Source organism: Aptenodytes forsteri, unplaced genomic scaffold (assembly GCF_000699145.1).
Source record: "Aptenodytes forsteri isolate BGI_AS27 unplaced genomic scaffold, ASM69914v1 Scaffold2, whole genome shotgun sequence".
Classification (NCBI taxonomy): Eukaryota; Metazoa; Chordata; class Aves; order Sphenisciformes; family Spheniscidae; genus Aptenodytes; species Aptenodytes forsteri.
This window is the reverse complement of record NW_008795695.1, coordinates 13,159,503-13,187,067: the sequence shown is the minus strand read 5'-3', so window position 1 is coordinate 13,187,067 and position 27,565 is coordinate 13,159,503. Positions and strand designations below refer to the sequence as shown.

General features: G+C 39.0%; 1 protein-coding gene across 1 annotated transcript in view; it reads right to left on the bottom strand.

Moving 5' to 3' along the window:
- PDXK (pyridoxal (pyridoxine, vitamin B6) kinase) overlaps window positions 1-27,565 on the bottom strand; it is a 54,022-nt gene that overhangs the window by 19,275 nt on the left and 7,182 nt on the right. Inside the window, exon 2 of the mRNA XM_019473040.1 lies at window positions 5,510-5,564. Within this exon, the coding sequence (XP_019328585.1) occupies window positions 5,510-5,564 (55 nt within the window). The remainder of the gene's footprint in view (window positions 1-5,509; window positions 5,565-27,565) is intronic.

The window sequence follows — 27,565 nt, the reverse complement described above, 5'->3', positions numbered from 1 at the left end:
TGGATACCTTGGGGTCCCAGGAAGAGGGAGAGGGACTATCTTGAAAGGGGAAAGGCAAAAAACCCAGATAGATACTGTGTGGTCAAAAACCTACTGCATAGCCCTGAACCCAAAGCTAGTTAGCAGGGAACGCAAACAGCAAGCTTAAACATGTGAGGTCCAATTGGCTTTAGGGAAAAGCATGAGTGGTTAGAGTTAAGGATGATAACGAGGACTCGCTGTCTTCCTTAGCTAGACATAAGAACTCAGCTGACAACGAGCACATTTGAAGACCCAGAGCTGCCTTGCAAGACCTAAAAGAAAGTCAGCTTCCTAGAAATGTTATCCTTATGCCTACACCACTAAATATGAATATCTGAAAAAGAGCAAGAGAAAACTTAAAATCTTCTGTTTAACTGTCCACTTACTGTAACTCCTACTCTGCAGTAGTATTTCCACTGTGGCACTCAACACTATGTAAGTTCCAAGTCTCACAGTACCTGGCTATTTGCACACGTTATACAAGAACCACAGCCAAGAAAACTGAAGAATGAGTTTCAAGTTTGTACTTGGCAAAACAACTAAATCCCTTTGGAGACTACAGAGCTGGTTATGCATAGCAGCTGGATCAAATTATTACTCCTTTATCTTGGATGAGATACTTGGTGAGAACTTGGCTTGTATCTTCCACAGAGGAAGAAAGCTAAGTCTTCCTAGTTTTTGTTACAAAACCACCAAATAATTCCCCTCAGTACTGGACTGAGAGAGCAGAGAGAACGCTGCAAATCATGATATAGCTCTCCAAAACCGCACTTGGCTCAGACTGACTGCATTAGTCTCCCAGATCAGTAATAATTTTAAACACGTAGATGAACATAAACATTTAAACATCTTTATACCCCTTCTGCTTATCTGTGTTATGGCCTTTTATTACAATTAAATGTTATATATTTGCTTTTAAGCAGATAAGGGAATGAAAAACAGGTAAGATATGATGCCTCTTGTCACTTATCCCTCTAAAATGATAAACATATTCATTAGTCTCCAAGGAAGTGTCTTGGTTCATCTGTACGAAAAAGGAAAAAAAAACAAAACCACAACCAAGAGAGGCAGCTAATACTGCACCCAAGATGAATTTACATACTTTTCTTTCTTGCCTTCTTCCACTGGTACATTTTTTTTCTCCTTTGGAATGTATTTATAAGCCTCTTAATTACTTTCAAAAACAAGGAAAAAAGAAAAGATTAAAAATCTCAGGCATACCAGAAGAAAAAAACAAAACAAAACAAAACAAAAAGCAAGCTACCATTTAAGTATAGCAAGGCATGTAAGATTTCTTCGTTTTCCAACCCAGAACATTCTGTTCTGAGGTTTGAGTTCCTCCCGTGGTGCTCCCTGCAAAACTATTCCAAGTGGCTTCAGTAACCAAGTATTTTACATGGGAAAAAGGAAGAAAGGTCTAGTGTTTAAGGCACATGATGGGCAGGCAGTCTGGTCCCAGCTGTGCCACAAAATTCACATGCAAACTCTGGCAGACAACCTGGTCTAAACACGATTTCAGCTACCAGGAGGCCTTCAACAAAACCAGAAATACAGTAACAAATTCTCCACTGGATTTTTTACAGCCTGTCAGTGTGGGAGTAAAATACTACCAGTGTTAGGCACGAGTGGAGATCTTTTCTTTTTGTCCCACACTGCACAGGTGTGAATGACTGCATATGGGCGGTAGACTGGGAAGAATCACATGAACAAGACATAATTATAATTTCTCATGTATTAGACCTACCAGCCAACCCAACCACCCACTACACACCCACTAAGTGGAAGTCCAAAAGTGCTTTGCTTAAAAATAAAAAGAAGAGGAACAGGAAAAAAAACAGGCTATTTGTTCTGGAGCAGTTTCAAAGGTAGGATTTGGATGGCGAAGTAAGCACATTATATGCTTACCATTAACCTACAAATTAAAAATAAAAATGCAAATCACTGAAGAATTAAAAATGCACCCCAAAATATCAACGATACAATAAAAAAAAAAAATCTAGATTTTTATTTTTGCACATCAGCTGATGAGATCCTTGTGCAAACAATACAGTAAAATAGAATAAAAAGCACAGCATCTTTATAGGTTGCATGACAGCTTCTTTTATTTGTACATGAAGCATGATACCATTCAAGGGTGAGTCACTCTAATCATAGAAGTTCCTCACCAAGCAACATGACAAACTGTTCTCCCAGGGGGACTGATTTAAAGCACATTTTCCGAATTTCAGGATTATCAGAGACTAAAGAAAGCTGAATTTTCTGAGCAGGAGTCAGCAGAAATAGGCCCCTGGTTTCTTACTAATTTAAAGACAGGGCAAAAAAAAGGCAATAATGATTCACCAAAGAAAGCCTGTTAGTCATAAATTCTCTCTGCGCTTTATCTTTTGCTGACACGGCCAGTTTAAAGACAGGGATGGGGAAAGAACGAATGCCATATCTGAAACCTCACACACTTTACTACCTGTGCCCCCTCTGGTATGTCACATTCTTTTAGAAACTGGAGTTCACAGATTTTGAAGCAAAAATTTGCCCTTCAGCTTTAATGATCACAGAAAGGGTTCTCGTAAGATCTTGTTCTTGTAGGAAAATCAAGTTATCTTCGCCAGTTCCTCCAGCACGTGATTCCTGTGTGTTGTGGCACTGCTCCAGACACAAGCCACAGCAGTTTCTGTTCATTAATCCCTGCAGTGGCACAGACTGCACGTACGTTGATTTGCAGGTACTAGTGCAAGTTTGTGTGCAGGCATGTGTAAATGTTCAAACTTGGAAAAGTCTTCGTATGAGGACACCACATGTTCCTACACGCCTCTCTCAAAGAGGAGGTGCAAAGCCACTGGGCTTAGAATCTATCCTTCAATTTAAGAAAGGGTAGAAAGGATTTCATGGATAAACTGCAGCGTTAGAGAACTAGACCCGTCATAAAAGGGAATATGTGCCCTTCCTTTCTTTTCCATTCCTTCCTCTTTCAGCCAAATGACCAATACTTCTAAATACATTCTCCTTTTACTCACACTTGGCAAGGGCCAAACACTTACTGTACTGTGATTTTTTTCTGAAAGCTCTGCTTCCCAAAGTCATGAGGTTGCGCACCAATCTTTGGGATTTTTTTTTTTTTTTTTAAACATTTACTAAGACAATCAAGATGACAGAAAAAACTTGATAACATGACTCCTAAACATGAGGAGACAAAATAAAAGTTCCAAATATTTTAAAGACTTGTGATCTTTGAGACATTTTTGGTTCTGGGATGTTCATTTAGGCCTTCGTGGCGGGGGGGGGGGGGGGGCAAGGTGGGAATCACTAATTTGTTGTTCCTTCTACTATCTTCATTGTCTGCCAAACCTTTAATGAAGCACTAGTAACCTTTCTCCAGCTGTGATACTATTAAAAAAAAAAATAAATAAAATCTTCCCTCTTCTCCTCTTTTCTGTTTTAAGAATCTGGTCATCCTATTGGTAATGTAATTTTCCTACCTTCAGAAACATTCAGTTTATGGTCCAATAAAAACTCTATTAAGCTCTTTTAATGTCCTATAAAGCTGGTATCATCTTGAAACTGAAAGCCGACAAACGACAGGTGCTCATCCATTCTGAGTGCCGAGTTATTTCACGTGAAAAAATTCCTTCATTTCTGGAAGATTACAACAGTTTTACCCAGCTGTCAAAAACTAAACAACGGAAAATCCCAAACTCCAAAACTAAATACATTAAGAAACATAAGTCACATCTAAACATCTCTTGAAAACATGACAGAACCTTCGTACTGTGCCAAAGGGTACAAGCAGAATAAGCAGCTTTTTGCCTGAGCCAGCAAAGACCCCCACTCCATGTTTAATTATTACCTCTTTCGTGCCTTTCCTCAACAAGCAGAGATGGCTTTCTAGCTACCCTTGAAACATTAATTTCTTCTTCCCAGGGTGACACTAAATTCCTTCCATGATAGGAACATCTTACAGCCTTTTGAAAGCTGCATGGAGCTCAACATAGTAAGAGAGGACAGAGGCCTCCTGGTCTGCTCTCTGTTCCAAAAATTTAGCATTTTATTAATAGAGCTGTACCCGTGAGATACTAGGAAAGTATCTCAACTTTTGCCTTTTTTTTTTTTGTCAGAAACAATTTTTGCTCTTTTACAAGATGTTAAAGTCAGAATTTGTTCTTTGTTTATTTTTTAAGACACCCTTAGAAATTCTTTATCTAGAGCAGATCTCCCCTCAAGCAACCTGCCACCACCATGACAGTAGACGTGTCTCTTGATTCAAAAATAGCAAGTCACTTGGAGCTCCTTTATGGGTGAAAGGTATTGCTAAAATAAACATAAATTTCAGCTTTCTTTTGAAAAATAAAGTCCTCTAGCACTGTGAGCGTTAGGAAGTCTGAAAGGATGATGAGAGTGCATCATGGTTGCACTCATCATCTAAGCCATCATTTGGCTTAGAACCCAAATGTATTAGCACCCCACCCCCTTCCTCCCTCCAGAATGTAATTTTAGGGTAATTGCTAGCCTTCTGGGTGGGCACATAACGAGATGAAACACTGCATCTAGCTCAGTATTCTTCTGATGTTTGGGTTGGTAATATGATGATGAGTGTCATAGGGCCCTACTGCACAGAAAATAGTACTGAAGACTCTCCCATTCACAGGCCTGCCCATAGATGGCCGTTGTGGTTTAACCCGGCAGGCAGCTAAACACCACACAGCTGTTTGCTCACTCCCCTGCAGTGGGATGGGGAGAGAATCGGCAGGGGGGGAAGGTAAAACTTGTGGGCTGAGATAAAGACAGTTTAATAGGACACAAAAGAAAGGGAAAATAATAATATGATAAAAGAATATACAAAGCAAGTGATGCACAATGCAATTGCTCACCACCCGCTGACCGATACCCAGCCAGTTCCCGAGCAGCAGACCCCCAGCCAGCTTTTCCCCTAGTTTATATGCTGAGCATGACATCACATGGTGTGGAATATGGGGTCAGCTGTCCCAGCCGTGTCCCCTCCCAACTTCTTGTGCACGCCCAGCTTGCTTGCTGGTGGGGTGGTGCGAGAAGCAGAAAAGGCCTTGACTCTGTGTAAGCACTGCTCAGCAGTAACGAAAACATCCCTGTGTTATCAACATTATTCTCATCCTCAAACCAAAACACAGCACTATACCAGCTACTGGAAAGAAAATTAACTCTATACCAGCCGAAACCAGGACAGCCATATTTGTGTTATTTCACTGAGTTAGTTAGATTACTGCCTAACAAAAGAAACTCACACTCTGAAGTAGCAGAACAGGACATTACCATGTTATATCATGTCCTAATCCCAAATCCAGGCTTCTGTGAGACTTGAATCAAAACATGAAAATTACATTTCTGTCCTATATCCTGAAAATGTGAGTAAAAACATAAGACCGATCTCCCTTCCACTGTCATGTGATGAGGTGAGCCACATGTCGAGTAGAGCCGAGTGACTGTGGAGTGGTATCTGACGACACATGTAAAATTTTACCTGTGTGGTTTGAAAACTGGACAGAGTTCACCGTATCAACTTCAAATCCCAAAACCTGTAACAGAACACAGGAATATTTCTTTTACTAACACAGCTTTGTCAATATGTTGTCAATATCACAAAACACAAGACAGGATTCTTATTTCCCAGTGTTTATTTAAAAATCTTGAGCACTCTTTTAAAGTGAAAGCTGAGTCAACATACATGCAACATAAACAAACAATGCAGTACTTTACTACAGCAGTGGAAATGGAACAAAAGTGACACTGGCAACAGTACCAGAAAAACAGAGCTCTGGATCCTCAGGCTAGAGGTCATCTGGGGATAAGGATGGAGAGGCTGGTCCAGCAGCAATCACTGAAGCCCTGAAGAAAGCCTTGGCTAGTCTTTCTTGGCAAGAAAAGCAGTCTAAATTTCAAGGTACTAAATTAATGCAAAATATGGAGGGAGAATTCTGTTCGTATTCCAGAAAAGCAATCTTTCTAAAAGGAGGACAGAAGAATCTTAAAAGGGATCAACCTTATGAGCCATACTTCAATTTCAGAAGCAGTTTTTACAAATAAAAGAGAATAGAAAGAAATCACGGAGAATTAATTTGGGGCATGATTAGGCAATCAAAGGGCGAGAGCTCTTAAAAACCACAAAGTAAAAAAAGCCTAAAGCATGCTCCAAAAGCCATCTGCTACCTTGCATTACCAGCAATCCAAATATTAAAATATCCAAGAATTTGCTAGTGCAATCAACAAACACACTCTTGTTGCCCAAAAAGAGAGAAATATTATGAAAATAAGAGCATCGAATCAGGAGAAAACTAATGAGGATTTTTAACCTGACAATACCTGCTTAATACTGACAGGCATTGCTGCTCAAGCCATTTTTAGACACTTTTATCTGCCACGAAAGAAATTCTAATGCTACAGTGACATAACAGTCTGACATTTAATATTTGTTTCCACATCCTACTTGCTCTGAGTAAGAATTCTCCTCAAAAGACGAGCTGCTATATATGGCTCCGTGAATCATACTGGGAGATAATAGTAATGATGCATCGCTGTTCATGATCCACTTTCAGGCAATTTGCTGGGGAGGGGGGAGTGAACAAACGAAGCTTTTGCCAGTCACGTTTTTCACCAAGACGCACGCCTCTCCCTTTTCATCACGAAGGCAACCCATTCACATATAATAAAAACCTCTGGGTGTATGGTGCCAGACACGAGGTTTTCCCTGTGCATGTACTTTCTCTTGCACATGAAAGCCATTAAGCGATAAGCCCTTTATTTCAAACCCTGGGCTGTTACAAGATGGAGGTACGTGCTGCAACAGGTAGCTCCTTCTGCCTGCAGGCACTGCATTTTCGTCATTTTACAGCTCAGAGTCCACATAGGTCTTCGCAGAACAAGTCTCTTCTTTCAATATATAATAAAGGTTTCTGTTCATTCCTGACCAGAAAGCAAAGTAATCTTACGTTAATGACAGACAGAATGGTGGGTTGTCTCAGCCTGATCAAGTTAAAATTAACCTCAGCTCCTACTCTCACCCCAGTTTCTTGTCTCACCTTGGTGGATTTTATTTTAAAGACCCAGGAATGAAAGGGGCGAGATCATGGCAATACTGTTATGACCTTAACCTCGACGTTTGCACATGCTCTTCAAAGAAATAAATGAGAATACTGCTTCTAACGAGACTGTCATCCCATATTCAATTCCCCTCCCTGCAATGAACAGACCTAAGAAGTTCTAATTTCCTTCAAACATCTTGGCAACAATTGTGAATTAATCCACTTCTGTGCAATATTTAGATCACATCTCTCCAACTATTAAACACCTGACACTACAGAACACACTATGATTTACTAGCTAATCAGGTTTACACCTAGTGCTTCAGGGAAGAAGAACATGCACAACTGCTTGTAGGGAGGGCTGTTTTATAATACGGATAAGCACTGCACCAGCTGATGGTCACCAGAAAGAGCAGTCCTTCTTTATTGTCTCCACCAGCACTAGCTATCATTTGATTTCTCAACAAGCTTTTCTGTAGGATTAGGGATTTTTGGTTTGTTTTGGCCAGTTTATCTGCTTCAACCAGCAGAAGGGAAAATACAAGGGAGGCCACGTCTAACCTGACACCTAGCTGCCTCCGAGAGCTTAGCTGTACACTTGGTAAAAGAGAGTTAAAGAAAGTGCTTTTGAATAGTCAAGGAAAGTCACAGACAGCTCAAATTCAGCAGAGGAGCTTTCTCATCAGTGCAAAACAGGCTAAATAGCCTTTAAAGGTCTCCCTAACAATCATTTAATGGTGTTAGTCTACTCTGTCAGAGTTTCAAATTTGCCCTAAAGTTTTGTTTTGAATAAACGTATATGACTAATCTAACACACCTAATTACGCAGTTCTCTAGTTCTGATTCAACCCTCAAAATAAGCCACGGTTGCTCTACTTCAAGGAATTTCCTTTTACAAAGATTCTTATCAAAACAGAGAGAGTAATTAAAAGACAAAGTGTCATTTAAAAACCAAGGTACAATTAAAACCCCTAATTAGTACTACCTTTGGAATGAGAGCAACAGATGTTGAGGTCTAGGCCTTAGTATAAAGTATTAAAATAATCAAAAAGAATGTTGAAGTCATGTTAAGCCAGTACGTGTTTGCTACCAAGGCAAACCGCATTGAAAGTCTCATGGAATTTAATCATCAGAAGGTGACCTGAAAACAGGGTATACTGAAGTGCTAAAAGCAGCTTTTGACAGCAATCATCTCTTCTACGGCTACAAAGAAAACTGTGTCTTAATTTTGGTTTGCGTAGTTCATTTCAACAACCTGATCATTTAAAGTGGATAAGGAAATGTTAGCTTCCTCCTTCAACGAGCGATTAAAAAACAGTACTAGTAACTATCATCCTTGCATATCTCAAGGACCATACATATCAGAAAGTTTCCAATTCACTGAATGATGAATACTTTCCCTGCTTACAAAGGGAGCTGTGTTCAAAAGATGTCTTGTTACATCTTCTTTATATATACTCGTATTTGTAATTTCTTGTTCATTTCAACAACCTGATCATTTAAAGTGGATAAGGAAATGTTAGCTTCCTCCTTCAACGAGCGATTAAAAAACAGTACTAGTAACTATCATCCTTGCATCAATCAAGGACCATACATATCAGAAAGTTTCCAATTCACTGAATGATGAATACCCTGCTTACAAAGGGAGCTGTGTTCAAAAGATGTCTTGTTACATCTTCTTTATATATACTGTATTTGTAAATTTCTTGGGCAGAGCTAACTAAAAGCACTGATTTTGAGGGTTTTTTTAATTTAATTAAAAATTTCTACCCAAACCAGAGATTAAATAAATCTTAAGTGAGAGCTAACTAAAACCACTGATTTTGAGGGTTTTTTTAATTTAATTAAAAATTTCTACCCAAACCAGAGATTAAATAAATTTTAAGTGAAAGTTAACTACCTAATTAGAAATACATGATTTTTGTACGTACAGACCTAGAAAATTGAGATCAGAGCAAACGTATTGAATCAGATAAATCATACCAAAAAAAATTATATTTGCACACAAAAGTACTAAGTATCACCTGAAATTATGCATTTAGTTGGATATCAACAATTTTTCCAATGTCATAAACCAGTAAGAATCAACCTTTCCTTCAGAAAATGACTAGAAAGTACAAATTCAAAACAGGACTAAACTCAATTATTTATATTAAGTTTCTTGCTTGTTGATGTGAAACACATTTAAATAATTTATTTTAAGTCACGGATTTAAAATCACTCTGGTTACTGATGTTTTTTCTACATACAGAAACAAACCTCTCCATGTTTCTGAAGCAAGTACGTATATATATGCCAGTTAAATTGTCACCTCAACACCTTTCCTTATTTTGTGAGCAATCAAAATGCTGTGATTCATTAAAGACATTAGTTTTGTGGCGTTCAGTCAACAGAGAACAAATTCAAGCTGGTAATGGTTTATGATGGTTCACTGAAGTCCGCAGCTGTCTCTAGGCTTAGCTCAAAAAATACAGCAGAAGCCACAAGTAGCACTTTGCCAGGTCCACCGGTGGGACAAAGGCCTTTATTGAGATATTGACAGTTTCACCTTATACCCGTTGATGCACCACTTTCCCTTTGCTTCCTGAATTTCTTTGCATATCAGTCTGCTACATTAGCAAAATGACCCAACTTTGGGTGTTAAAACTGTCATTTTTCTGTGTGTGTATGCATGTATGTGTTCCTTGCACCTCTGTGTAAGTAAACTGAAGGAACTCACTCCACTTGGATTTTGCCTACGTCAGAACTAACGCCTTCAGATCCTATTTGATTAGTGTGAGGACTGACCTTACTAAGAAATGCACAATAATACTTAATTTATTGCTTCTCTATACCAGCTTGTAAAATAGTCTATACCTGTGTAACTTCCCCTGCTCCCTATAGAAAGGGTCCTGTGGTGACACTCCTGCCTCTGGTTTTGGAAATGCAGGTTATGGCAGATACTCTGCAAGTGTCCAGGGCTCCAGCTGCCAGGGACACGCATCATCTACGTTACCATTATCCCCTGTTTTGGATGATCTGATCTCTTACAGGCCCTCCAGTAGGGAACAATTCCTAGTTTCCACGCTCTCCCTCTGCTGTCATTCTGTATCATTTGCCCACAGAACTGCAAATCCTGGGCAAATCTAAACCCATAGCCAGTTTGGGTAAGGATGGTAAGCGCTCTTCAAAGGAAAACGGTAACTGAGTTCATCCTAAATCTCTCAGCCTCCAGTCTAAGCACATGTCAAACAACGTTCTTAAGACTCAAACTAAGGTTGCCTATATCACATCATATAGTGACATTTACTGTGATTGAAGGAAAATGGGCAATTCCAACATATTCTTTAAGTATCTTCAAGCAAAAGAGGCAGAACTGTTACATTTCTAAAAATAAATCACAAAACATCAAAACCAGAGGAGTTTTGTATTTGGAAGGCATGGCTGGCAGGTCTGAATGACACATTTCAGAAAAATATTTGGAAGATTAAATCAAAAGACACACACTGGAGCAGAATGCGTTTGAAGAAACAGCTAGCACGAAACACATACTCCAACATTATGCATGAGATCAAATTGGGCTTAGTTCTTCCTCAGTGCAGAAAGTGCTACCCCAGCCTTGCAAAGAGAAGGTACATCACCCATGTAGGCACCTAGTCTACAGAACTATTAAAATGCCCATCTTCGAACTAGCAAGTGCTCAAGAGAAAAACCACACAAGAAAGGAAGAGACTTCAAAATACACGGATAACCTCAAAAGGTGTTGGCTCTTTTTGGAAAACTGGACCAAAAGCCTAGTTTTCCTAAAAGCACGGAAGTAATTTAAACTTCTATCAAGCCACCAAGCCACAAATAAGAAGCCAAAAAAATGGATCTCCTTCAGGATTCGAATTTTACAAATGATACCAATTGTTTTACTAGTAGAACAACCTGAAGACCTAGACAGACAGAAAATGTCTTGGGTTATATAGGTTATATATATAGCTAGATCTCCGTTCTGGTTCACCTCTAAAAATGCAACCTTTTGGACTTTGCCACTGTGTTAAAGCATGAATTAGAGCTTTGTTTAAAATTTACATTCTCTCTTCCTCTCCCTCCTAGAAAACATTTCAATCATACATATACTGAAACATGCTATTTCTTCACTGCAAAGAACAAGTACCTAAGATTGTCAGAAATGAAAGATTACAAACATAAATTTCCTTCAAGAGGACAGCCTAAGTTGTGCCTGTTATGTAAAGGGGGGGATTGTAAAACAACAAGAGAAACAAAACTATTCCACATTATGGAAGGTTGTGAGTATAGCAACAGAGAAATTAACAGGAAGATTTTCAAGCAAATGCAACATCTCAAATTCAGTTTTAATGATTGCTAAGCTTTATGTTTATATTTGTGTAATCTACATTATGTTCCAATGGTCTGGAGACGAAAGTACTCCTTTCTACCTCCTAATCCTATTTGTTATTTGATTGTTAACACCACTTGAGACTGAAAACGGTTAACTTCAAAGATTAGCTCTGCCTCAGAGTAAACATTAATATAAATTCTCATTTAATAATTTTGTTTACGCTGAGAAACGCTTAGAGAAATGTGAAAAGCCATTGCTGAACTGCTTCTGTTTAAAATTTGTATTGCAGCTTTACTATGCTTCTGCAGGGAAAAAAGTAAATTTTCAGAAGTATCACACACTTTATAGTACTCAAGAAGTTCTCCTTTTTCCTTGCTTGTATTCACTTTGGGGGAAAAAAGTTTCAAAAAAAAAAAAGATACCTTAAATCTCCTAAGTGTGTGAGAAAAACTGTCACTTGAATTACATGAACTTCTGAAATGAACTACGTTTTATTGCTTTCCTGGGTACTAAACATTAGAAACAAACAAACCAAACAATTTCCATTGCATTATATGTACATATTTAGAGAAAGAGAAGTTTAGAGGGGGCTGAGAGAGATGCTGTGGAATCGCCGTCCTTGGAGGTTTTCAAGACCCAAGAGGACAAAGCCCTGAGCAACCTGGGCTGAACTTAGTGCTGACCCAGCTTTGAGCAGGAGGCTGGACTGGGGACCTCCCGAGGTCCCTTCCAGCCTGAGTCACTCCATCATTCGATGATACTGCTACACACAAAAAGCTCAGCTTTACCTGTCATAGAACTCCATGTGTAAAATTACACAAAATATCATCACCTGCTACCCATCCTAAAAGTTCTGGTTATAAGGATAAAAACCAGTGGTATGGTATGTTTACACTATTAACTATGCCAGCTTTGTCAGTAAAGGTAATATGTCCTTTGCTGTTAAACGATCAGTGTACCAATTTAACTAGCATGTTTGAGTTTGTACTTAATTTAGACAACCTTAGAGAACAATGACCTAGTTCTGCAAGAATGAAATTCAATTAAAAATACCTCTCTATTCTGCAACATAGTTGGTACATATTTCCCTCTTTGGGCACGGGGTTTATGCCTCCGGTGGCATTTCATTTTAAGGTTTGAAACTAAAACCACAAAGCAGTACTGCAGCTCAAGTTAGAGGAAAAATCTGGAACAATGAGTGAAAGGCAGAGTAAGGGGTAGGGGTGGGGGAAGGCACTGTGAGGAAGAAAAAAAAAGACTGTATAAAAACGGACTTTGTAAACCGCATACATGTTTCTTCCGTAATATTTATGTCCCCTGATACACATTCACAGGTTGCTATCTGTATTTCATGAAACAAAGCCGAGACTTCCATCCAAACTCTGCAGTTCCTTCAAAGTTCTTAATTTTGGAAAATGTTAGTTTTACCATACCAGAACACATCAAAACCAATTTCCCCAAGTGAGCCCACAAACCAAATGGTTTGTAAACCGCAAATCCAGCGAAAATATCAGAGGTTGAAGTTGCAAATCAACCTCAGCCAATCATTCATACAAATTCTTTTATTGTGAACACAAGGTACCTGATTTCTTGTATGCATAATTAGAGCTTCACATTCAGATCTGAGCTATAAATGTGCCACAGGTGAAAATCTCGCTATATAATTTGTTTGTTCACATCTCTAAAAGGTGAGTTTATCTCCAAGGAAAATGCAGTTTGACAAGAAAACGGCACTGGCTAAGAAGAAAGAAGAAACACGATTCTGCTAACCAGGAGAAGAAAACCTTTGAGACTCCACTTTTGAAAGCAGGATTTGACTTTCATGCGTCTAGTTCTCCCCAAAATAAATGCAGCATTGTATTATAACATTTAACTTCCTTGCACTTCAACTCTTCTGCTTTGTAGCAAGATATTTACTTTATAAGTAAAGTTTATAGAAAAAGGATGACTCTGTTTTAATTAATATTCAAATGATGAACCATCCAAGCCAGGTATGTCCTGTGCTTTGTGCCAATGGATGGTAACAGGCTGATGAATTAGACAAAGTAGCAGTAAATATTAAGAATAGTGAGAAGGTTAACACAGACTAGACAAGTGAACCAAAACCATCCAGATAGAGCCTAAAAAGGCAGCACGGTGAATTTTGCACAGGATTCCAAATCAAGGATTCAGGTACGTAAACTCAACTGTGCTACTGATTTGTTTTCCTTTAGTGGGCAAGATCAACACACAGGAATACTTTTAGAAACAACCACTAATTTCAGCTGCTTTCCTACTCAATGACTAAATTGTGATGCCTAGGAATGATTCACAAACTCATGAAATCCAGGCAGATCTCACTGCTTTCACTTAGAAGGGATGGTCAGGCTTGCCTTTATTGCAAGCTGGCTCAGACTCTGACCTACGCTCCACTAAAATCTCTTGCCTGAGTTTAGAGCGATTGTCCCTGCAGAGAAAACATGTCCTTGCAGAGAGGCTGAGAAGCAAGGAACCATGACAGATATTAGGATGTTGTTTTAAACCAGTTCTAAAACAGTCTATTACCCTCATACCTTTTAGTGTATGCACTCATCCTCCTGGTAAAAATAAGCAGTTAGTGCTACTAACTGCTTACTAACTACTAACTAAGGATTTCTCAGCTAACTGCACTCTTGATCAAGATGTGTAAGTTCTAAAGCACAAGATCATCACAGTCTGACTTCCAGATCATTTTGTATTTCCAAACCCTTTCTAACCATTGTGCTGTCATTTAAAGAAGTAGAAGGAAGGTATCCGGAGAACGTGGTCTATCATCCTGCTATCTTAAACATAGCAGTACTACATATTTCAGTGACAGAAGTTGTAAAAAATAAATGCTGTTTTGAATACTGCACATTTGCCTCCTTAAAGCATTAAAAATATAAGTCTTCATAGAGCCCTGTGAACTGGACAAGTGTTATGCTCATGTGAAACCATATTATCAGTAAACAGTGACAAAGACAGGACACCATCACTCTGCATTGTGCTTAAACTAGTATCACCTGAACTCAGATGTAAAAGTCAATGTCCTGTTCCTCACACACACAGTAAGAATACAGTTAGGAACAAGACACTGGTCCTTCCCCAGCTGCCAAAGTACAGCTTAGGGAATTTATGCTGTGCAGAATCAGTTATACTGCATTACATGTACTCTATCTGTGTGCTGCCATGATCTGTACCGTACTGTATAATACGTATGGTCTTGTACTTTGTTTTTCGGAACACAGACTGTGCCACCTGCTGCTGCAACAACTACAACAGACTCAAACCCCCTCTTTTTTCCTCCACAAATTAATGGCTTTTTATGGAAGCCTTCCAATATGCTCAAAACAAAATGTAGTATTTAATTTTCAAAAGTTAATGGAAGCACATGACAAGCCTAGGGGCTCTACAGAAAGGAAAAAAAAGTCATCAGTTTCAACGGCCAGTCAAGCTTTCCAAGTAATGGGGAAGTGCTTTGATTTATATCATTTAAAGCACACAGTAGCATTTTAAAAAACAGAAATGAATATTTAAGAGCAAATCCTACATGTCTAATATATACACACAAAATACAAACACACACAAAATTTTCTATTAAGCTTAAGAACATGTGAAGTTTATCCCAACACAAACATCTTAACTGTGACTATGAATTTCAATTTCAATTAACATACTTAATAATTGCCTAATTACAGCCTTACTTCTCTGCCTCCACAAACACCGTTAACATAAGGAAATTCAGTAACAAGGTGACTTGGCATAAGGCACTGGAATAAATGAATCTGGGCCAAAAAAAGAAGCTAAAAGCAGACAGGTATGCTAACAGAGCGTATCCGGTGCCCCATGCAAGGGGAAAGCATCTCAAAAGTATTAACCAGTAGCCCACCAGAACCACAATGTATGTACTGAAAGCAAAACAGTTGCCCTGCTCAGGACTGCACAAGGCACATTGATTAACTTCAGAGGGCCTTTATCCGAGAGTACATGACAGCAACACAAAACCAATTGAAGGCTTGAAGAGCCCCACTATATGATCATATTTTCTTCCAGAGGACCTCCCCCTCCTCATGCAAATTTAGATCACAGCTGGCTTTATTGCTATTAACAGGACACACATATGATAGGCCCTACATCAACAGGAAAATTACTCTCGTAGCCATGTTAACACTGACAGATGCATCAGTCAAAGGACAGTTTTATAGCATAACGACATATATAAACAAAGGGGGTTACAGAGACTTAAACAGACACAATTTATGAAGAATTTTCAAGAAATCTTGTGGCAAGTCCCCAAACTGCTGACTTTTAGCAGAGCACATGTACAATCCACAAACTGAATTAGCCAGTAATACCTATATTTGTCTATGAAAATCACCATATCACATAAACCAAAACCATTCCACCCCTTCCAGTCTTTTTAGATATATTAAAAATGAGCTTAATTGAAAGTCATTAACAGAGTTAACTTTAATGTCGCAGTTAAAACTACCCTGTCAAACAAGATAATTGAGGGGGTTTTTTGGGGGGTTGCTAAGCAATGGCAGCAATACTTTCCAATAAGAAAGTCTCTGTATCAGGCCATGAAACACTCTATGTATCCATTGTATTACAAGTGGTTTGCATGTATGTGCTGATGTTTACGTACTACAGGCTGGAACTTCACCTTACCCAGACATCACTGTAGTTCCAGTGAACATCATTGCTCCGCTGTATTCCTCTGGACATGGAACAGAAACGTATTTAAAAAGGCTGAATTTCTGTAATCAAATTAATTTGGAGGGGGAGAAAGAGAAAGGATTTCCCAGTTGCGGCTTGCACATCTCACTGTGTGCCAGCTCTTTCACTTGATTGCATCTCCTTCCATTTGATACTGAAACAAAAAACATACATTGTACTGGGTGTAGAAAGTTAGAACACAAATTCAGTTTGAGAAAAGGAACTTGGGAAAAAGAAAAGGCATGTCCTGGCAATTAGTGAAGCAGGCACAATTGCTGGCGTGGGTTGACAAATCAAATGGAAACTGCTGTTGACTAACCCAATCTCTTTTTTCTCTTTCTGAGCTTTTAATAAACTAAGTAGATAATGAGAACTCTGTACGTATAATATAGCTGTATTTTAGTGCAGCATCTGACAACGCACTGCAAAGAAAAATCATTACAATATTGGAGCTATTGTGCCAGGATAGAAATAGAAGAGCAAATAAACTAGCTTAGGAACAGGGATGCTGGAGATATTGTTGGCAACTCATTAATCCGGAGTCAGGTACCAAATAGGCCACTTCAAATTCTGAGGTTAGAAAAAGACAATTACAAAACAGACAATAAAAAAATACAGCAGATAACCTTGAGGAAAAAAAAAGCTATTTCACCAGTGCCAAAGACAGACACAGGAAAGGCTATAACAGATATAAAAGAATAGTATTTGGATAGTATCTGATACTTGTTAAAAATGAGAGAACTTTATACTCTTTAAAAAAAAACCTACAAAATACACTATATGAAGACCATATAAATAATACACACACACCCCTCCCCCCCCCAAAAAAAAAAAAAAAAATTCAAGAATATACAAACAAACTACCTGGTTAGAACTGTTCACCCTCACACTAAAAAAAAAAAAAAAAAAAATCCCTGAAAAACCACAAACCATGCCTTTCCCTACTTGAACCTACCTTTCACCTCAACTTCTTGTACTCTCAAGTCAAACTCCGTGCATCTCTTGAACTTTTTTCTTTCCTTACCAACTTAGCTTTCCAGTTACAAAAGAACATACATGAGAGGCAGCTAGGTGTGGAGGAGTCTGGGATATTTTATATACGCTGCAGCCACATTTATTTAATGCTTCATCGCTGCTCTGTGGCCACAAGTTCTCAGGTCCAACAACAACTAGCCCCACATCGGCAAAAACAAGACAAGATGATCACCTCAGGTAGCCTAATGCCTGTTTCTTGAGTGACACTCCCTTTTCACCTCTGATCAACTGCATACCAATTTTCAGGATTTACAAGCTGACTTCAGCACTGCACACCACTGAGGACATACCAAAGACTGGAGCAGAAAACAAATGCCTCTCTCTTCTGCCAGAGCAGACTGCAATTTTTGTCAAAGTGCTCTGGCAAAATTGGTACTTACTGAGAATTTGCAGATGGGCTGATCTAGCTGTAACGTCGTGACCATCTGAACAGAAAAGACTACAACAGCCTGAGACTGCAGTGAATTTGTTCTGAAATAGTTTATTTCTTGATTTTTCTGGAAAGGCTCGCAATATAAGTACATATCTGAAACATAATCAGGCCAAATTCAAGATAAGGATAATAGTGCCTTAAAGATGCTCCTCCCAATAAGCCTTGGAGAAGCATTCCCCAAGCTTCTTCAGAGCAAATACCACCAGGTCACTCAGTTTTACTTTCTACCCTGACAGACTGATTGGTATGCATTGCTAACTATTCAATGCAGGATACTAAGATGACATAAAATACATGCCTTTATCAAAATTCCCTCTAAGCTGTTTTGTTCAGCGCTAAGAAATTCCTTGTTCTACATCATCAGCATTTTTTCATAGGCTACTTAAACAAAGAGCCCCTTGTGTCTGCAAGACACACACGCTCATCGCCATTACTCCATGCATTACACCAGTTCAGTTCAGGATCAACCCAACTGCAGAGTCAAAAGATTTGTGGTATAGCTGCTCTGTTAACCTTCCTATGGGCAGGAGGTCATTCCTTCCATCTGGGGTGGGATCAAGTGATGGATCTGCAAGACACTGATTTGTAAGGGCTAAGGTAATGAAAGACAAGGAAATAACAGCTTCTGTTTTCCCCTTCATTCTTCCCACTAAAGGACAAACAAAAAAAAAAGGAGAATGAGGTGATGCTGTGGGTGTCTGACTGCCTTCCACCCAAGAAATACGTTTCCCTCCCCCATCCTGAGACTCTGTTTACTGTTAGGTAAGAGTGACTTTAGATAACAATTTCAGATGGAGAAGTTGCAGTTCATATATTCTTTTGAAGAGTTATAAAATCTGCAGGTTCACTGCAAATTTCAGATTCATCATCTTCATGCTGCTTCCTTCTACACTTGGATGTAATTTGACAAAAACGCCACACTTGTCACTGCAAACTCCTGCCAACGGGAATCATGCACAGGGCTACACAAGGAAGTTTACAAATACTGATTAGGAGAGGCAAACATATATGGCAGCAATAGGTCCAACAGGCATGGACTTAATCTCGTTTATTTCAGTGAATGAAATGGGGGGAGAGAATCCCACAACACATTCTTTTTCCTCTGATTTTTACTTTCTTTTTATTTTTAATCCTGCTGTTCATGTTTTGGATAGCTAGTTCTCTAACCGCCAGTCCATTAGCAAGGCATAGCAAGCACATTATGTACATCTAAGGTGGAGTTATCCTACAAGATACTTGTTTTATCCAGCACATATGCTTTATTTGGCCTTCTTAGGTAGACTATGAATGGATCCCACTCTCCTACCAAGGCTTTAATTGTTAAACTGCAAGATAACAGATGCTTGTAAAAACGGAACAGGAAACAACTCCCTGAAAGAGGCGCCATGTTACGTAAAGATCACACCAAGGCCACCACAGGGAAAGAATAAAGCTTCTAGAGAACAGTTAAATGTCTCACCAATTCCTTCAGAGCAAGCAGATGAGAGCGTACTTTAAGGAATGTTTCCTTCAGCGGATGCCAGGTGCAGGAGCCTGGGGCTTGCTCCAGCTCTGGCTCCTCAGTTATGCCAAAGGAGCTGTCCGTGGGGCTGTGTAAGCAACTGGATCAGGAAATGGACTCACAAGATAAATAAACATTTTCTTCTTTTCCCTCTTTGTCAAGTTATTTATAACCTGGATGGCTTCTCAGAGCAGTTTACCACATGGCCTCACAAAATGACTTTCCCTGAAGAGTTGAAGTGGACAGCAAAATAGTGCAGGTGGAAGAACCAGCTGGTGGTGGTAAGCAAAGAGCAAGAGTTTGTGGTGGTAAGCAAAGAGCCAGCAAGTAGCTGGCTTTGCTACTGAAGCCAGCAGATCGTGAAACTACAGCCTAGAGGATAGGTGACAATATAAAATCTCTCAAATTTAAACACTAAGCTGCCATATTTTTGTTTGGTTGTTGTATGAATGAGCAGAGGCACAATGTTACTTCCACTAACTACAGTGAGAACGGAAACAACCATCCCCAATATAAAGATACCAGCAATATTTGACTACAAAAGGAATGAGCTGCGACACAGGTTGTAGCTTGTGCTGGTCCACAAACAGCAACAACAAATAATTAATGTGCTGCAGGAAATACCATCCCTGCTGGCCTCAGTTTTAACCATTTTTTAAACATTTTTTTCCATTTCTGTTAGCAGCTCAGAGTGTCTAATGGTTTCCACAGGCAATGTGGTGCCCACCCCTATGAGACAGGGGCTGTATTCTGCCAGAAAAGTGAGAGTAACCACAGTGAAGAGCTGGACAGATGGAAAAAGTTTTCCTTCAGCCTAAACTTGTTCAGTAGTACTCATCACCCAAAACAAATGATGTAAAATACATGATGATACACAGATTTATTAAAAATACATATATATTTTAATTGATTAGATTTAGGCCAAACTTCACTAAATACATTACCATAAACTCCAGCATATAATTCTGCAAAAACAGTATCAAATTTCAAGAATTTAGCCAACTTTTTTTTTCTGTTATAACTTATTTTCTTCTTTCCTCTTCCAGAAGATGGAGACAGAATTAGTGTGTACAGGAGCTATGAACACAGTAAAATTCAGAAATAAAACAAATAATTTAGCGTTAACAATAAATAAATAGAGAACTATTAAGGGGAGTATGAAAGAAAAGATCCTTGGCTTTATTAGCTAGCAATCTGCCAAGTTAAGTAAGAGAAAAAACATTGCCTTATTCTGATATTGTGGGACAGACCAGCACTTAACGCTTCTTCGGCAGTTTCAAGTGTGATGACCTAACGAATGCTATTCTTGAAGATTGCCATGGATTCCTCCCTTCAACTTATTTATGTCATCGATAGCTGTGTCATCCTTGCTTGAGATTTCCACACAGATCCTCTTCTGAGAGGTAAAACATGACTGGACCCCACAGCAGGGAGAAGGGGAACAGCTGTGATCAGACTGGAAAGGTTGTGCTGGTCAAGAAAACCATTTCATTCTGTTTTCAGAAACCACTGCATCTACAGATGAGAAAGTGGCTCTCCAGCTTTTGCTTTGCCACAGGGGAGACTCTTCACCATTTTTCAGTATGTGCTCTAGCACCTCTTCAATCCCACACATCCCTCCGCCAAGAGGTGCTTTGCATTCCCAAGAGAGCAAAGTTGAATCACCACGGAAGGATTTCTACTCAGCCCAAACTAGTCCATATACATAGGATGACAGAAGGTGAAGTGAGGTTTGGTTTTTTGGTGGGGGTTTTTTTTTGTTTGTTCTGTTTTGGTTTTTTAGATGAACCACGTAAGAGGTTTTGGTATCACAATTCTCTCTCCTGCTCTATGGATAATTGTTCCAGATGTTAAGGAACTGGAGCTCAGAGGTGTGACAGATGAATTAGCATCAACAAATACAAGCCCTGAACAAAGGCTTGAAAAAATTCGGGTAGCTCAGCGTAGCCAAATTTCAGTTCAGTAATACTTTTTTGCTATGACAAGTTACCCCACTGCTGCCAAGCCACAAGATGATGAACTAGTCTGGCTTCTGTTGGGGCACGTATTATCTATCAACATTGATCTGCTTGGCATGTTTCAAATTTTATCCTCATCAATTATTTTTTTTCCTCTGTAGATTACTATACAGCTGCATACTCACACATAGTAATTTCAGAAGAATGGACACTTTATGTACCAGGACTAATGTCCAACTCCTCACATTAACCTTGCTTCAACTCAAGCCTGTTTTCCACACAACACAAGCAACTGAAGTGGAACTTCCACTTGCATCTTTTCAGCCTAAGAGGCTAAAAATACCTGCCTGGCATGTGTTCAGTCAGCCATGGATAATGCTGTATTCCTTATTTAAAATGACTAAATATGCTCTTCAAGGAAAGGTGACCATCATTTTGGATATAAATAGAAAAAATGAAAAGAGACAACAATTTACAAAAAAGGATATTTTAGAGAAGTATCAGTAGCTTTGTATGTCACCTATTTTTCTCAGGTGTACCTTTGTATCATCCTCATACATACAAGTAAGATTCATTTTATTATTTCAAATTATACTTTTAGTTTTTAATTTATTTCAGTACATTTTAATATAGAAATTAACTTTAACTTGAAGCTCACTTTTTTCAGAAATCTCATCAATATTGACTCTGTTGTCTGTCCTTTTTTGTTTATACAGGAAAAATATTCTCTCTACTGTTTCATTTGGAGCAGAAATAAGACATTATAACTGCAAGAATTAAAAAAAAATCAAAAAAATCTAAGGCTTAAAGATAGAACATAAGGCCATTTCCCAATAAACAAAAATGCCTTAAGCAAGTAAACGCTTGCTACTGAGTCTCTGAGTACATGATATTCTCCATACAAACAGTGCAAATCCACCTTTAGGCAAGGTTTTCCAGTCCTTTGGCAAGATTTGCAATTTCTTGACAAATCAATTTTTTTTCCAAAGAAAGTGGGTGAATCAGGATAAGGCAGTTTTGCTTGCTCTGAAGTCAAACTTTTGCATGTACTTGTAGACACCAAATGGGATCCTCCTTAATCTTTCTACTTTGCTGTGATGTGTTAGAGCAAAAGATTACATTTATATCCGGAAAAAAGCTACTATTTCTTCACTACAGCACACGCTACAGTGTCCATATTATATCAAATATCAAGCTATGCATCTGCAGAGTTCCAATTTTCACAATGTACCATGAAAAAGTTAGCAAATTATTATAAAAATATTTATCATCTCATTTTTAAAAAGTTCAAAATGGCAACTGGTCAACTGGCCATACACACACTGCAAAATAAACTTTAATGCATCTTAAAATGCTTTTTTCAGCTTTTCCACTGTAATATACAATCAACCTCTGGGAACATCCCTCAGCATTTCTGTATTTTCATGACTGTATTTTCATGACAAAAGCAATTTAACAAGTTGCCACAATTAAGTGATTTGTAGGAACAGTTATGGATACTACTATCACACACTTACTCGACCTCAGATGATGACCGTTCAGTCAGCCCCACTCTCTGTTTATTAGAGACTCTGCTCAGTCTTGCAATTTAGAGTCCATAGCACATCAGCAGTCCTAGCTGCACTTCTTTTAGGCAGGTTGAAATTAGTCTACTTTTTCAAATTGGTCATTTTGCATTAGTAGTTGAAAAGGATTTCTGTAAAAAGTTTGTAAAGAAATTTGGGATCTCTTAGTTTACAGTGCTACACAAACATAAACTACTACTGTTAAGTGAGATCCCAGTATTTTTCCCAGTTCTTTGCCTCAGTCTAGTCTGTCTTCAAGCAGCTAAGAGCTGAAAGAGTGACCACCACCCCTATTTTATTTCATTTCGTTTCAAGGAGGTTTCCACTTTCTTGTCCTCTCTCAGACCTGTCCTACTCCCCTTCCAGTTTACCATACAGGTCGAGAGTCCATCTCCTACAATCTTCTCAGAAGTTCAAAGTTCTCACAGTACATCAGAGCTCCTAGAGGGCCAGAGCCATCCTTTCTTCATAGGTGGGTTAATCTGGACAAGCACTTCTGGAAAGTTCTGGTAAAGCCTTTTCCTAGAAATCCAGACTGCCAGGAACCACCTTGTTAGGACCTTTTGGATTACAAGTCTTTTTCAGGGCCTCACCTTGCACATGGTATTCACTGTACTTCTGCAACTACATATACTGACATCCACATAACAAGAAAATGCTGTTTACATAACTATGAATAAGCCTTCCCAGAGGGGTTGGGAGTTTTGGGGGTTTTTTAAACTCATCTGTCCATTGTTTACCTTTTTTACGAGAACAAAAACAGAGGCAAGGAAGAAAACCATGCTTCCGCAAGCTTCATTTGAAGTATGAATCTAGAGCCACAATTCTTGTTTCAGGTATGTAATTTAGGACAATCTTTGAGTATTGCAAGGAGAAAATACATTATTTTATCTTTGTATTTATTTTTTGTTTAAGGGTTAGGCTTTTTCAGCCTTTGATCTGTAACAAAAATAAGGGCTAGTCAGTAGGAACATTTCTTTCGATTGATTCATCCTTCTTCTACTTCTATTGTGTTAATTATATGAGTCAGGTTTTGAAAAACAGAACAAACAGTCATCTTAAATAAGAGACGCTCTATATCTATCTTTCTTTCTGTTCAATACTTAATCCATTTGAAGACACTGTTCAACAAAAGAAAGAAAAGAAAAAAAAGAAGCCTTAAACTTTTTTGCTAGGGCAGCAGATAATCATTGAAGATAGGTTGATAATCATTTTGGTCTCAGCATATGAAAGCAAATTATACCCTTGGCCTTGAACAATGCAGTTCAAGACTATCCTTAGACACCAAAGAAATTACCGTCTGTGCTGACCAAAGTTGTTTTCCCATCTTTTTTATAATTAAGAAGGAGCTAAAAGTGTAGGCTTACTGTTTCTTTTGCAGAAGAGAATCACTGAGGACTACTGTAAGAATGAGAATCACCTGCCCTTATTAATACCTGAACAGACAACTATTTCCATTCAGCAGGAAAAAAAAAAAGAAATAAAGTAATTGAACAGATTTCAAAAGGCCATCTTGTCCTGTATTGTAGAAGCTGTTTATGGTGGTGTCCTCCAATTCAGAACAGACAATTTCATTCTCCAGACCCAAATAATTAATGGTATTTGTCCATGCTTTTAGCTCCATCTTCAAGGCAAGCAGATATAAAAGGAAGTCAAGAATTAAATACTCAAAACAGAGACAAGATTTTCTCAAATTCTATGAGTGTTAGGGCAGACAAGAAAAAAAAAAACCACCAAAACACCACACTACATAATCATGTCCCATTAGCATTATCAAACAAGGTAAGAACAGAAAGTACAAAACTCTCTGGATCTCATTGTTACCTGTACATAAGCAAAGATCAACAGTTTCTGGCTCGCAGACAGGAGTCTAACCTAATCCAGTGGCAACAAAATGCTAATGTCCAGTACCCAGGTGAAATCGGCTGGGACTTTCTCCTGTCCCTTACTTGTACTTTCAAACCTCTTTCTTGGAAACTCATAGAGGTCCAAAGGACTGAACATACAGACCAAAATACTCATTCACAAGAGCTGATATTATGATGGGTGTAGTATAAGAATCTTAAATTCGCCTGCCTACCAAAATTTTCCTGATGGTCAGAATTAAGTACCTCTGCAGAACAGAAATGAGCTTGCTCTTGTGTATTCACTCTGTGGTTTGAGGAGGACTGTAACTCTCTGCTTGCCAGTACTGCACCCTTTACTTATTGCCACATTCTACCTACCTAGAAGGTGGGGCAGGAAAGGTAAGTTAAAATTGTTATTTAAAATTAACAAGTAAGGGATCCCTCTAAGGAAGCAAATACATATGATAAAAGTAATGTTGAATGGCATGGTGAAAACATACATTTTTATACCATAAAAACTATGACAACTCTTAGTCAAGTAGGAGAAACATTCTTTGGTGTTTTAAAACAACTTACCTAACTGAGAGTGGCAACTCCCTAAGTTAATGTACACCCTACCACTCTTCCTCTCTTAAAGGCTGGACAATCCTAAACCAACTCTTGATACCAAAAGCTGCTCAGGTTACATGATTGTGAAATAACTTATGACTATTTTAGAAATAATTCAGAACCACCTTCAGAACTTTTACAGCGATAGTAAAACCATCCAAGTAAAAACTATTTACACTCTTGACAAGGCAGAATTCAAAGTACAGCAGAGGACAGTTCACTTCCTGGCATTTTACTACCTGGAAAATCCAGGTGTGCATTCCCTCTAAGACCTATTAGTTAATCTAGAACCTCAAACTACTTAAAACAAATGTATTTTAACCTGAAATGGTATAAAGGGTTCTAGCTGTGTTTGCTATATAGAAAGCGTTTACCTTATACTTCCCAGAGAGAGTATTTCCACACACCTACTTTCAAAATACTTTTAAAATACTTTAGCTTTCAGTGTAATGGAAGCCTGACAAAGCAAAACCAACTGGTTAAAAAAAGACACTAAGAGTTCTCTGACATGCATAGTGCTACACTGGCTATTGCTAATAAATAATAATGTCATAGACTTCCACCAAAGATCAAGTCATTCAGACATGACTGATGTTTTTGCAGAAGTCTGCAAACAGCAGGTGAAACCACGGCTGGTTTTCTATTTGGATGCTGCTGTCCAAATGCAGATTCCTGAACTGTTCTGCCATGATTTCAGCCCATCAGACCTCACATGCACACACACGCATATCTACATACATCTTGCCTTGCAAACTCAATACTGATGAACTCAGAAGGAAGCCTCATTTAACAATTATTGGTTCAGAAGACCAAAGTAAAAAAGCAAATGGGAAATAACATAAGCATGCCAGATTTGCACGCATCCTCAAGATCAGCATCAAGTTTTATTTTTATATATCTATATATATATATATATATAAAAAAAATAAAGAGACTCAGGTTTATAATTCCTTACCTTGTTTCAAGAAAACATAAAAAAGGAAAGTTTCACTTGGTGGCAACTTACTACATCTAATGTTCTAGCAAAACCTGAGTTTAAATAACTTTCTAGCAAGCACAGCTTCATTAAGTGTTGCCCACACAGGATTTTCAAGTGCAGCCTGTACTGATAGGAGTTCGGCTATTCCCCAACTATCTTTTTTCCCCCCACCCCAGCAACTTCTTGTTACGCTATACACTGAGGAACATTACACAGTGTCAGTGTGATAGCCTCCTAAACAGAATCCAGCTACAATAGGACTTTTTAACTACAGTAGTATTTTATAGTGTCATAGTCAAGGAACTAAAGACACTTTACAGGAACCAATTTCCCAAGTCATATGAGACACCCATACAGAGGCTCATATGCCACAGAAAGGCTGAGTTACAGAAGAGTAAAGAGAACCTTTGACACAGAATTCAAATGAAGACAACAGTTTAAGAGACTGGAGATTTCTGGAATAAGTACTACTGTGTGCCCTTCTGCTACCACAAGAATAGCTGGGGGAGGTGGGGAGGGGCCCACAATTTAGATATCATTCTGTCAGGAAAGGAGGGACAGTTGGCCTGCAGATCATGACAGCCTTTCAGGCATGGGTCTCCACATACACATTTTTCCACAATACGTGGATTTCATATGTACATTGCCCTTCACCATATACTAGTTTTCAAGAGACTCGGTTACATTATAATTGGATGGTGATAAGGGGGTGTGATGTTAGCTCGTTGCAGGCCTGGTCTCAAGTGCATCATTTATCAGAGTATACCATCTCTCGTGTCTAGTCAAGTGAGATTACACCATCGTTTGTTAAACATGTACCAAGATAACCAATGTCACAACACACTGTGTTCTGGCAATGAGATTCTTAGACAGCAAGCTTCGTACAGCCACACATGTGTCAAGGAACAAAGACCTCTTGATGGTAAGGCCCCAAATTAGCCCCTTACAATACAGACACTTCACAAGAGAGAACAGCGAGATGTACAAAGGCTCACCCCAACGCACACCGATGTTTTCCCACCATCAGCTAGACCTTAACAAGCAACTCTGAAGTCAGCACATGACAGCCATGAAGGCCAAGATCCAATTATACCCTCAAGCCCCGGGCCATGTAAGCTAGTTTCTCTGGCCCAGCCTTGTACAGTCATTAAGTGACCCTTATACTCTACTACAGCTTCCCTAGATCCTCAGAAATCGAGGGGTGGGGGTTTACCCAGCTCCACCACCCACGAGGACTAGAGGGGCTTAGCTTTGTACCACCATAAGGCCACCAGTCCACCAAGCCCAGCTCCCCCTGCCCAGCGCGGGACACCCAAACCCAAGCTGCGTACGCCTGTTAACAGCAGGGCGGACGCCCTCAAGCAGGAGCACCCGGCCGATGCCGGAGCACATGCCTCGGCGACAGGCGCCCGCAGAGCACCGCAGTATGAAGCCGAGCAAACCCACCAGAAGCACTCCCCTCAGCCCCCACCCTTTTAAGCCCGCTCGCCGCACCACAGCCTCAAGCCAGCAGGGAGAAGACATTATG